The sequence below is a fragment of the Vicugna pacos genome, unplaced genomic scaffold, assembly GCF_048564905.1.
Source record: "Vicugna pacos unplaced genomic scaffold, VicPac4 scaffold_21, whole genome shotgun sequence".
Lineage (NCBI taxonomy): Eukaryota > Metazoa > Chordata > Mammalia > Artiodactyla > Camelidae > Vicugna > Vicugna pacos.
Window position 1 is genome coordinate 20,626,425 of NW_027328742.1, and position 12,145 is coordinate 20,638,569.

General features: G+C 36.7%; 1 protein-coding gene and 1 pseudogene across 1 annotated transcript; both read right to left on the reverse strand.

The window, feature by feature from the left end:
* LOC140694452 (protein flightless-1 homolog pseudogene) overlaps nucleotides 1-12,145 on the reverse strand; it is a 212,803-nt pseudogene that overhangs the window by 21,942 nt on the left and 178,716 nt on the right.
* On the reverse strand, nucleotides 6,291-8,032 carry LOC140694406 (matrix-remodeling-associated protein 7-like). The gene has a single exon (XM_072957668.1). The coding sequence runs from the start codon at nucleotides 7,982-7,984 to the stop codon at nucleotides 7,541-7,543; it is 444 nt and encodes a 147-aa protein (XP_072813769.1). The 5' UTR covers nucleotides 7,985-8,032; the 3' UTR covers nucleotides 6,291-7,540.

Sequence of the window (12,145 nt, forward strand, 5' to 3'; positions counted from 1 at the left end):
GTTCATGCTTTTAACCAATTTGCTGTGTTACCTAATGTAGAAGAGTATAGTAAAAATATATATATATATATCAAAAATGGCTCTTAATAATTTTTAATATTTAAAAAACTTCAGGGAACTCTTTTAACAACTAATACCTCGTTATGATGAAACATTTATCTAAAGTGCAGTAATTCTTTAATTTTTTTCTTTACTCTTCTTCCTGCTAAAAATCAATGAATTAAAATTAAGCTGCCCATAAGTATAAGACCTATTGACCTATCTTTCAAGTGCGAGGGTTTTTCCATCCTTGAAAATGGTTATAGTGCACAAAAAAACGTTACTCATATGTTCCATTAGCTATAAAAGTAATATTGAGTTTATTAAAGTCACAGACTCAAAAAGCCAGTTATTCTTTTAGATTTTCATTTAAGTTTTAAGTATCGCTGTATTCATATATATAGATAATTACAAAAATCAACTTTAAGAGAGCTTTTATAACTTAAATTTGCATAAATATTTTCAGTTATATAGCTTACTTTAATTACTCATATAACTAACTGGAACAGAATAGTCCCAGTAAACCTGAAAGTTTGGTGAGTCTTGAATTTTCTTAGCTAAACCCTACAAATATTTTTCAAGAACTTATTATTGAACAGGTTCTGTTCTTGGCAGTTAGATGGTAGCAGTAGGTGAAACATAAGGAAATCCCTGCCTTCATGGAATTTTCATTCTAAATGTTCCCATTTTGTATATAAGCTTAGAAAGATTTCATTTTAAATTCATAAATTTAAATCAATTGTTTAATTGCATATTTTAATTTAAAATGACAAGTTGACACATTTCTCCAATAGAGCAAACCCTCAAACGTATTAACATTTAAAATACCAAAATATAAACAATTTTTAACAACAATTTTAATACTATAGTTTTGATTCTCTTAAAAACTTCTGCACTGAATTATAAATCTCAGGATTTTAAATATGCTCAATTACTAAAAAAGAATTTTGTTATCCTAAATGATTTTGGGAGATAATATCACAGATTGTGGTGGTTAGTTTCATGTGTCGACTTGGCTAGGCTATGGTGCCAATTGTTTGGTTAAACACCAATCTAGATACTGTTGTAAAGGTATTTTTTTAGATGTGATTAACATTTAAATCAGTAGTATTTGAGTATATCATATTACACTCCATAATGTGAGCAGGCCTCATCAAATCAGCTGAAGGCCTGAAGAGCAAAGACTGATGTTCTCTGAAGAATAAGAAATTCTGCCTCAAGACTGCAACATAGGAATCCTGCCTGTATTTCCAGCTTGCTAGCCTGCTCTGAAGATTCTGGACTCAAGACTATAATATTAACTCTTACTTGAATCTCTAGCTTGCCAGCCTATCCCACAGGTTTAGGTCTTTTCAGCCTCTGCAGTCCTATAAGCTAATTCCTTAAAATAAATCATATATGTACTTGAAAGGATGAATATGTTGCATGAATGCACAATTTAGATGTAATTTTTATTTGCTAGTCAATGAAAATTAGAAAAATAAAAATAGCTAGTCACCATCTTAAGCACTTTACATGCTTTACCTAATTTGATCATCAGTCAAATTACTCCTCCTATAAATTTTAATAAGATTCAGGTTCTTCCATCATCAACATACTGCTCTCTACTTAGCCCAGGACATGATAGATCAATGCAATTATTAGCCACAGACATATGTCAAGATGCCATGAGTATTTTCACATGAACTAAATTGAATGGGATAGAAATCAATAACTGTGTCAAGGAAACCAGACTCAGACCTGAAATACAGCACATTTCACTGGAAGGTGACAGGTAAGGAGTGACAGAAAAAGAACAACATATTGTGAACAAAGTGCATTCAACCACTAGGAATTGGATCCAGCAGCCAATATATTCAATAGTGAATATAATATGCTTGTACATTCCCCATTGTTACTTATCTTCATGTTCGCTTTAGAATATATGCACATTTGCCTCATAGATCACTGTATGTAAGAAGAGGCATCAAATCTGAAATTATAGAGTGGAAAAATATTTTTTGCTTTCATTTTTGCTATTATCCTGCCACTTTGGAACCCACTAAAGAATTATTGCATTATCTCAGTGAAAATAACATAGTAATTTATTATGGAAATGTAACTATTAAATGTAACTGATGTACTATGAGTGTTAACCTAATTACTCAGCTAAACTTGTTGACTAAAACAGATTTTCTGGTGGTATATCTCAATCAATGCATCAATTGACCTTGTTCACGGTATGCTTTTTTCTTAGAAGTCACTTGTATTTGATCTTCTGATGGTGACTATATTTTTCATCCAAGATACTTGTGCATTGCTTACTGAGGCTTTGCAAGCATCTTAGCTGTTCATCCTCTTCTACTGTTAAGAGTACCACCTAACTGGACTTCCTTGGCCATCTAAAGGCACCAAGTATATCCATCTCTATCTTTAATCCCTGTCATCAAAATTAAGTTTGGTTTAGAGGGCAAGGTAGTCTCTATATTTGAACTCCTATAATAAGAGCTGGTAATCAGAATAATTAACACTTGATTAGGGACTATAGTTGTTTATGGTTGGAAAATATATCTGAGTACTTTACTATAGTCTTAAAATTGAGAAGAACAATCCTGGACTTAAATTTTTTTTCCCTTAGATACTGTGGTAGGATATCTTTGACATACTAAACAATGTATTTCTAACTCCTAGCTTTGGTACTACCATAGGTATAAAAGCACCAGTATGTAATGATATATGTAATGATGTAACACCAAAACAACCAACATCAAGAACTAGAAAGAAAGGGAAATGATTGAAGAGAAATATGGTTCATTCATATAATGGAATATTATGCAAATATTAAAATACCAAGTTAAATTTATACCAACCAACTTGGAAGACTTTCCACAATGCAGTATTAAGTGAGAAAATGAGATGCAGTGAAGTTTGGATGATTTATTTGCATAAGCCAAAGATTGAAATCCTATATGTATGAATATGCATGTATAGGTTTGTGTATAATTTTATGAAAATGGAGAAGAATATAGAAGAGTATATACCAGGCGATCAGCCTTGATTATCTAGGGTTAGGGTGGGATAATAAAGAAAGTTGGAGGAAAGTAGGAGGAGAAAAAGGGGAAAGGATAAAATGAAAACATTATTTACAGGCAGAACTTTGTATACATGGATAAGTATAAGGTGCACAACTCAGCAGTAAAAGAATAAGGAAAGAAGACATCAACTATGTGGAACAAATATAGTGTGAGACACACAGAAGAGGATTTAGAATATTTAGAACTATTCCCTTAAACTCAGTGATTAATAATTATTACCTGTTCTCTAAGCAGAATGAATTGGGGACCGATGTCAAGACTTCTTATGAATGATTTATGCTTAGTTTTGTATATTATAAATTATATAAATTTCTCATTAGAAAAAATAATATGAGAAGAAAAAAATGACTTAGATTCATCCAAATTTGACTAGTTATTTTTCAGATATACTGATACTGTGATAGGAGTGTTAATGTTATTTTTTCATTTTGATGATATTGGATAGCACTAATGATTTTTTCACTTTTAAATATTTATTTTAAACTTTATATACATCAAAATTCACATATTTTATGTACAGTTTTAAGTATATAGATAAATGCATAGTTGTATAATCACCTCCGTAATAAACATAAAGAACAGTTCTATCACTTCCCAAAAAAGTCCTCATAATGTTGCTTTGTCACACTTTTCCCTCCTATCTCCTGCTCATTGCCACTGATTCATTCTCACAGTTTTGCCTTTTAAAAGAACACTGTGTAAATGGAATCAAACAGTAGATAGTCTTTTGAGTCTGATTTTTTTCACTTGGTGAAGTGAATTTGAGATTCATCCAAATTGTGACATGTATTAATAATTTGCTGCATTAATGACTGTGATAAAATATAAAGGAATTATTAGTTCAACAAATTGACTTTCCAAGGAAATTCTTTTTTTATATTGAAGTATAATTGATTTACAATGTTATATTAGTTTCAGGTGTACAATATAGTGATTTGATACTTTTATAGATTATGCTTCATTGAAAATTGTTATAAAATATTGGCTCTATTCCCTATGCTATACATTGCATCCTTGTATCTTATTTATTTTATACCTAGTAGTTTGTAACTCTTAATCTCCTTTCCCTGTTTTGTCTATCCCTCGACCCCTCTCACCACTGGTAACCACTAGTTTGTCCTCTGTATCTATGAGTCTGTTTCTGTTTTGTAATATTTACTGATTCATTTTAATTTTTCAGATTTCACATATAAGTGAAAATATATAGTATTTGTTTTCTCTATCTGACTCATTTCACTAAGCATAGTACCCTCTAGGTATATTCATGTTACAAATGGCAAAAATTCATTCTTTTAATGGCCAAGTAATATTCCATTGCACATATATACCATAGCTTCTTTATTCATACATCTGTTGATGGACATTTTGGTTGTTTCCATATCTTGACTGTTGTGAATAATGCAGCTATAAACATTGGGGTATACCTATCTTTTTGAATTAATGTTTTCATTTTCCTAAGGTACATACTAAGGAGTGGAATTGCTGGATTATATGGTAGTTCCATTTTTAATTTTTGGAGACCCTCCGACTGTTTTCCATAATAGTTGCACCAATTTACAATTCGCACTAACAGTTTACTTGAATTCCCTTTTCTCCATATTCTCACCAATATCGTTTGCTCTCTTTTTGACAATAGCCATTCTGACAAGTGTGAAGTGATAGCTCGTTGTGGATTTGATTAACATTTCCATGATGATTAGTGATGTTGAGCATCTTTTCATAAGCCTGTTGGCAATCTGTATGTCTTCTTTGGAAAAATGTCTATTCAGATCTTCTGCCCATTTTTATATTAGATTGTTCTCTTTTTTTGGATATTGAGTTGTATGAGCTTTTTTTTTTTTTAATATGTTGGATATTAATCCTTCATTAGACATATCATTTGAAAATGCCTATTCCTGTTCAGTAGGTTGTGTTTTTATTTTGTTAATAGTTTCCTTCACTGCACAAAAGGTTTTTAAGTTTGATATAGTCCTGCTTGTATATTTTTGCTTTTGTTTCCTTTTCCAGAGAAGATAGAACCTAAAAATACCACTAAGATTTATGTCAAAGAGTGTCTTCTAGAAGCTTATAGTTTTCTTCTGAGAGCTTTATGGTTTCAGATATTGCATTTAGGTCTTTAATGCATTTTGAGTTTATTTTTGTATGTAGTGTAAGAAAATGTTCTAATTTCATTCCTTTCCATGTACCTATCCAGTTTTTCTGGCACCACTTATTTAAAAGACTGTCTTTTTCACATTGTATATTTTTGCCTCCTTTGTTGTAGGTTAATTGGCCATATGTGTGTGGATTTGTTTTTGGACTCTATTCTGTTCTATTAATCTGTGTGTCTGTTTTTGTGCCAAGACTGTACTGTTTTGATTACTGTAGCTTTGTAGTATTCTCTGAAGTTAGGGAGCATGACTCCTCAAGCTCGTTTCTTCTTTCTCAAGATTGCTTTGGCTTGGGGATTTTTTTGTGTTTTCAGACAAATTTTAAAAATATTTGTTCTAATTCTGAGAAAAATGCCCTTGGTATTTTTCTAGGGATTGCATTGAATTTGTAGATTGCCTTATTGATAGTATGGTCATTTTAACAATATTAATTTTTTCAATCTATGAACACAAGATACCTTCCAATTTATTTGTATTGTCTTCAGTTTCCTTCATCAGTACTTTATAGTTTTCACAATAAAGGGCTTTCACCTCCTTGGATTACTTTATTTCTAGAATTTTATTTTATTTTTTGATGTAATTGTAAATAGGATTGTTTTCTTGCCTTCTCTTTATGACAGTTCATTATTAGTGTATAGAAAGGCAACAGATTTCTGTATGTTAATCTTGTACCCTGCTACTGAATCCATTTATTAATTCTAATAGTTTTTTGGTGGAGATTTTAGGGTGTTATATATATAGTATCATATCATCTAGAAATAGTGATAATCTTACTTCTTCCTTTCCAATTTGGAAGCCTTTTATTTCTAATTCTTTTCTGATTGTTGTGGCTGGGACTTTTAATACTATGTTAAATAGAAATGATGAAGAGTGAATATCTTTGTCTTGTTCCTGATTTTATTTTATTTTATTTTATTTTTATTTTTTTTAAGACCATCTACTCAAAGTTTATTGGACTGAACAAAGGCTGAATACACAGATCCAAGCCATCGGGAATCCGTGAAGCTCAGTGTCTATAAGCCATGTTCAGAAAGTGTCCAGAAAAACTTAATAATGTGGAGGGAGTCACCCATTAATCAGTCAGATCCAGGCCTGCTGCTGTTGCTGTGGGGAGGCAGGTGTGCTCACAGGAGCATGGCTTCCGTTCGTCCCGTGGTTCTAGGTGGCGGCTGCCTTGTTGCCTATTCTTTTTTGCTGTTAATGGAGGGACTGAGGATGAAACCCAGGACCTCGGGCACGCTAAGCACGACTCTACCACTGAGCTGTACCCTCCCATCTGCCCTGTTGCTTGTCTGTCCTAAACCCCTGAACCTAACCCAGAGGAGAAGGTCCCTGGGTATGTAATATGCCTGAGGGGGTGACACTGGACACCTCCTGGCCTTCCATTAAATAGAAAGAAAATCTTTTTCTATAAACTTAAGGCTTAAAAAAAAGTTTTAAATGACATCTACCTAAAAACCGCAGATTAGTTTGGCATAGTATAAATGTTGTCAAATACAGAATTCCAAGAAACCAATCTGGAACTGATCTGATCATCTGGTGAAGTTCTAACTCATCCAAGAAGCCTAGGAAAAGGCAGAGTCGAGACATCTATTTTAAGCGAACACCATTATTACTGCATCTGCTAAAGCAAAGGTAGAGATTCAGCTGAGCTGGTAAGAACATCAGTGAAAAGGCCTCTTAGTAATAAGAGGGCTGGACTGCAGCCTGCTCTAAATAGAGAGTAAGGCCAAGAGGCAGTGGGCAGCGGGTCCTGGTTCTTTGCTGCCCAGTCCTCAGTACAGGTCTCTCACCCCCAAAACTGAGCCGGGCGGGGGGCGGGCCCCCAGGGGAAGGAGAGCAGTGGACCACCCCGACCAGCCAGCACGCACAGGCCGCTCCCTCATTTGTGCATCACACCCCAAAGTCTTTCACGGTTTGGCTTTAGTGAAGAAAAGCAGGAGGGCTGGAATGAAACTACCAACTGTAAAATGATGGCATTGCTGAAATTGTTGATATCTCAGGTGCAGAGGGTGTGCAGACAGGAAGGTTGGGTCATAAGGGAAATAAAAGTCTAGGAAGACCCTTCAGCTTCACAAAGTGACCCACCCAAACAGGGAGGGACAGGCCCTCCCAGCCGAGGGAGCGTCCTGGCTGAGGGCCTAGGTCCGGCAGATTCACGTGGGCAAGAGGCACCCCAGAGAGCCTGTCAGCTCCTCTCAGGGCACTCCACTTTATCGCTCAAGTTTTAAGATGCCGAAAGGAAAAGCCTTTAGGAGGAGGCTAAGGATAACTTCATTATTCCTCGGTTCTCTGTTCCTCCTCCAGCTCCTCTTTGGTCATCATCTTCTTGTACTGGTTTCCCCGCAGCTTCCCGGGGCTGTATTTGAAGGAGAAGGCCTCTGCCCCGTCTTCTTCCTCAGGCTCTGCCTGGGGTGGACCTTCCTCGCTGTCCAGCCCCTGCTCCTCTTCCTGTTTGGCCTCGGCGGCCTGCTCCTCTGCCTCCGCCGGCGACACTGCGGGCTCGTCCGGCCCCTCGGGCGCGGCCGCGGACTCCGCGGCGCAGGGACCGGGTGGCGCGGGCGCCCCGCTGGCCTCGGCCGGGGGCGCGGGCTCCGGGGGCGCGCGGGCAGGCTCCGGGCTCGCGGTAGCCCCGCGCCGCACCAGCAGCCAGGCGAGCAGTAGCGCCAACGCGGTGGCCAGCACGGGCAGCGCGGCCAGCAGCTCGGCCGGCGCCTCCATCGCGCCGCGGCTGCCGGAGTGCCTGCCCGCGGGGACCCCGAGGGAGCCCGCCGCCTTGTTCCTGATTTTAGAGGAAAAACCTTCAGCTTTCAACATTGGCTATGATATTAGCTCTGGGCCTGCCATAAATGGCCTTTATTATGTTGAGACATATTCCCTCTATACCCACTTTGATGAGAGGTTTTTTATCATGAATGGATATTGGATTTTGTCAAATGCTTTTTCTGTGTCCACTGAAGTAATCATATGATTTTTATCCTTCATTTGTTAATGTGGTATATTACATTGATTGGTTTGAGGCTACTGAACCATGCTTTCATCCCTGTAATAGATCCCACTTGATCATAGTGTATGATCATTTTTATGTATTTTATTGAATTTGGTTTGCTAATATTTTGTTGAGGATTTTTGCATCACTCATCAGAGATATTGGCCTGTAATTTTTTTTTGGTAATGTCTTAGTCAGGTTTTGGTATTAGGGTAAGGGTGGCTACATAGAATGAGATTGACAGCATTCCCTCTTCTACAATGTTTTAGAATAGTTTGAGAAGAATAATTATTAACTCTCTTTAAATGTTTGGTAGAATTCCCCTTGATGCTGCCAGACCTGGATTTGTTGTTGTTGTTATTGTTGTTGTTGTTATTATTACTGATTCAGTTTCAATAGTAGCATCAGTCTGATCCATTTCTTCTAGGTTGTCCAGTATGTTGTCATATAACTGTTTGTGGTATTCTCTTACGGTTGTTTTTATTTCTGTGAAGTCAGTTGTAATTTCTCCTTTTTCATTTCTTTATTTTGTTAATTTGAGTTCTCTTTCTTTCTTAATCAGCCTGGCTGAAGGATTGTAAATTTTGTTTATCTTTAAAAAAAAACCAGCTCTTAGTTTCCTTGATCTTTTCTGTTTTTTTGATCTATATTTTATTTCTGCTATGATCTTTATTTTTTCCTTCATTCTGCTTACTTTGGGCTTTGTTGTTCTTTTTCTAATCAGTTTAGATGGTAGGTTTTTTATTTGAGATTTTTCTTGTTTTCTTGAGGTAGGTTGATATCACTATAAACTTGCCTCTTAGAATTGCTTTTACTGCATTTCAGATTTTGGAAAGCTATGTTTTTATTTTATTTTGTCTCAATTTTAAAAAAATTTTCTTTGATTTCTTCATTGACCCCTTAGATTTTTTAGTCCCATGTTGTTTATTCTCCATGTGCTTGTGTTTTTTTTTTTTTTCAATTTTCTTCCTGTAATTGATTTCTAATTTCATACTATTTTGGTCAGAAAAAATGATTCATAATTTGTATCTTCTAAGCTTTGATGAGACTCATTTTGTTGCCTAGTATGTGATCCATACTGGAGAGTATTTATTCCATGTGCACTTGAAAAGAATGTGTATTCTGCTGTTTTGGGATGGAATGTCTTGCAGATATCTATTAATTCCACCTATGTGTCACTTAAGACAAATGTTTCCTGATTGATTTTTATGTCTAGATGATCTGTCCATTCGTGTAAGTCAGGTGCAAAAGTCTTTAACTCTTATTATATTATCTTCAAGTTCTCCTTTTGTGCCTGTTAATATATTGTAGTGAATGTTATATCCTCTTCTTGTTTTGATCCCTTATCATAATAAAATGCCCTTCTTTGTCTTTTGTTACATACTTATTTAAAGTCTCCTTTGTTTGATACAGGTTTTGCTATTCCAGCTTTCTTTTCATTTGTGTTTGCATGAAAAATCTTTTTCCATCCTCTTACTTTCAGTCTGTGTGCATCTTTAATTCTGAAGTGAGTCTCTAAGCAGCATATAGACGGGTCTTGTTTTTTTTTATCCAGTCAACCACCCTATATCTTTGGATTTGAGCATTTAGTCCATTGACATTTAAAGTGATCATTGAGAGGGATGTACTTATTGCCACTTTAAACTTATTTTTTGGTTGTTCTTGTAGTTATTCTCTGTCCTTTCTTTCTCTGTTTTGCTTCTTCCCTGTGGCTTGATATGTTATTTAGTGATAGGTCTGTGTTCCTTTCTCTCTAGTTTTTGCGTATCTATTGATTTGTGCTTACCAAAGGGTTTATATATGTTGACCTATAGCTATGTCTACTTATTTTAGCCTGGTATTCATTTAAATTCAAACACATTTTAAAAGACATTTTAATTCTCCTCCCCCACACTTTGTGTTTTTGATGTCATATTTATCCCTTCACTGTTTATTATAGTTATAGTTGATTTTACAATTTTTGTCTTTTAATCTTCACAATAGCTTATTTGAGTGGTTGATCCTCAACCTTTACTATATGTTTGCATTTACTAGTGGGATTTTTCCTTTCCCATAAATATTTACTTCTTATAGCCTCTTCTTTTCCACTCAGAGAAGACCCTTTAACATTTATTTTAGGGTAGGTTTAGTATTAATGAAGTCTTTTAGTTTTTGCTTGTCTGAGAAGTTCTTTATCTCTCCTTCAATTCTAAATGATAATCTTGCTAGGCAGAGTATTCTCGGTTGTGGGTTTTTCTTTTTCAGCACTTTGAATATACCATGCCTCTCCCTTCTGGCCTGCAATGTTTCTGCAGAAAAATCAGCTGATAGCCTTATCAAGGTTCCCTTGTTTTTGACTCTCTGTTTTTCTCTTGCTGCCTGTCAAATTCTCTCTTTAACTTCTGTCGTTTTAATTTTGATATGTCTTGTGACTGTGTTTGGGTTCATCCTACTTTGGACTCTCTGTGCTTTCTGTACCTGGATATCTGTTTCCTTCTTCAGGCTTGGGAAATTTTCAGCTATAATTTCTTTAAATATATTTTCAACTCTTTTCTCTCTTTTCCTTCCAGGACCACTATAATGTAAATGTTAGTACACTTGATGTGTGCCAGGAGTCCCTTAAAGTGTTCTCATTTTTTAAAATTTGTTTTTCCCTTTTTTGTTCTGATTGGAAGACTGAACAATGAAATCATGCATTCTTCTGTATCACCTAGTCTGCTATTGATTCCTTCTAGTGTGTTTTTAAATTTCAGTTATTGTATTCTTTATTTCTGACTAGTTATTTTTTATATTTCCTAGTTCCTTGTTAAAATTTTCACTGTGTTCATCTATTCTTTTCCCTAGTTCATTCAGCATTTTACTACTAATACCTTGCTCTCTTTATCTGGTAAATTATTTATTTCTGTTTCATTAAATTTTTTTTTCTTATTCTTTTGTTTGAAGTAAATTCCTCTCTCTTCTAAGTTTCTTGTCTCTGTCTCTATGAAATTAGATAAAAGAGTTACCTGTGTTGGTCTTGAAGGGCTAGACTTGTGTGGCAGGTCCCTATGCAGCCTGTGTGCACAGTGGTTTTGGTGGGAGAGATAGACCTGAAGTGAGCACACGTCTTCCCCTGGGGTTGCTGGGAGCTATCACCTTGGTGAGAGGTGAGAAGGAGATGGAGGGGCTGGAGCCATCCCAGATTTAACCTGGGGCTTCTCCTCTACTCAGTGGCTAACATCATCCTGTTGGAGGAGGGGTTGGTTCCCAAGCTGCTAGAACATAAGCCCTGAAGTTTGGATCCAGACTGGCTCTGTTTTCCTCTAAATGTGTGCTCTCCCCTGTCTCAGCACATCACCCTCACCTCAGAGGGGAGCAGTGCTGGAGTAGGAGAGGCTGGTGCGGGCACTCACCATGGGTCAGGGCATGGCCTGTTGTGGTCCCAGCCCTAATCAGAATTTTAGACCACTCTCAAGGCACTGCCTCTGTAAGCACGAGCAATGGCTGCCCCTGCTCTGCTCAGATGCTTTTCTGGGTCTGAGCCACCTATGTTCCTCACAACTCTGCATGCCCCTCAGCTTCAGTAGCCCTCACCCTTTTTTGGAGCTGTGCCAGAGAGCAAGAGGGGCCAGAGCTGGCTCTCAGCTCAGGCTGGAGCACACACCAGGGCAATCGAGGGAAACCAGCCAGGGTCCTGGGCAGTTTCAGTCTGCTTGCTCCACCTTGTTTTGGGAGTATACAGGTGTGTTCATTCCCTTCATGAGCAGAGTCTATATTTCTTACAGCCCCACTGGTTTTCAAACCAGCTAAGGAGATTTGTTCTCCTAGTATTGGATCCTGGGGCTAGGGTACCCAGTATGTGGCTCAAACTGCTTACTCCCCAGGGAGAATCTCCAAACCCATGTAATCCCCTCCTTTTCTGTGTTCCCTCCAAG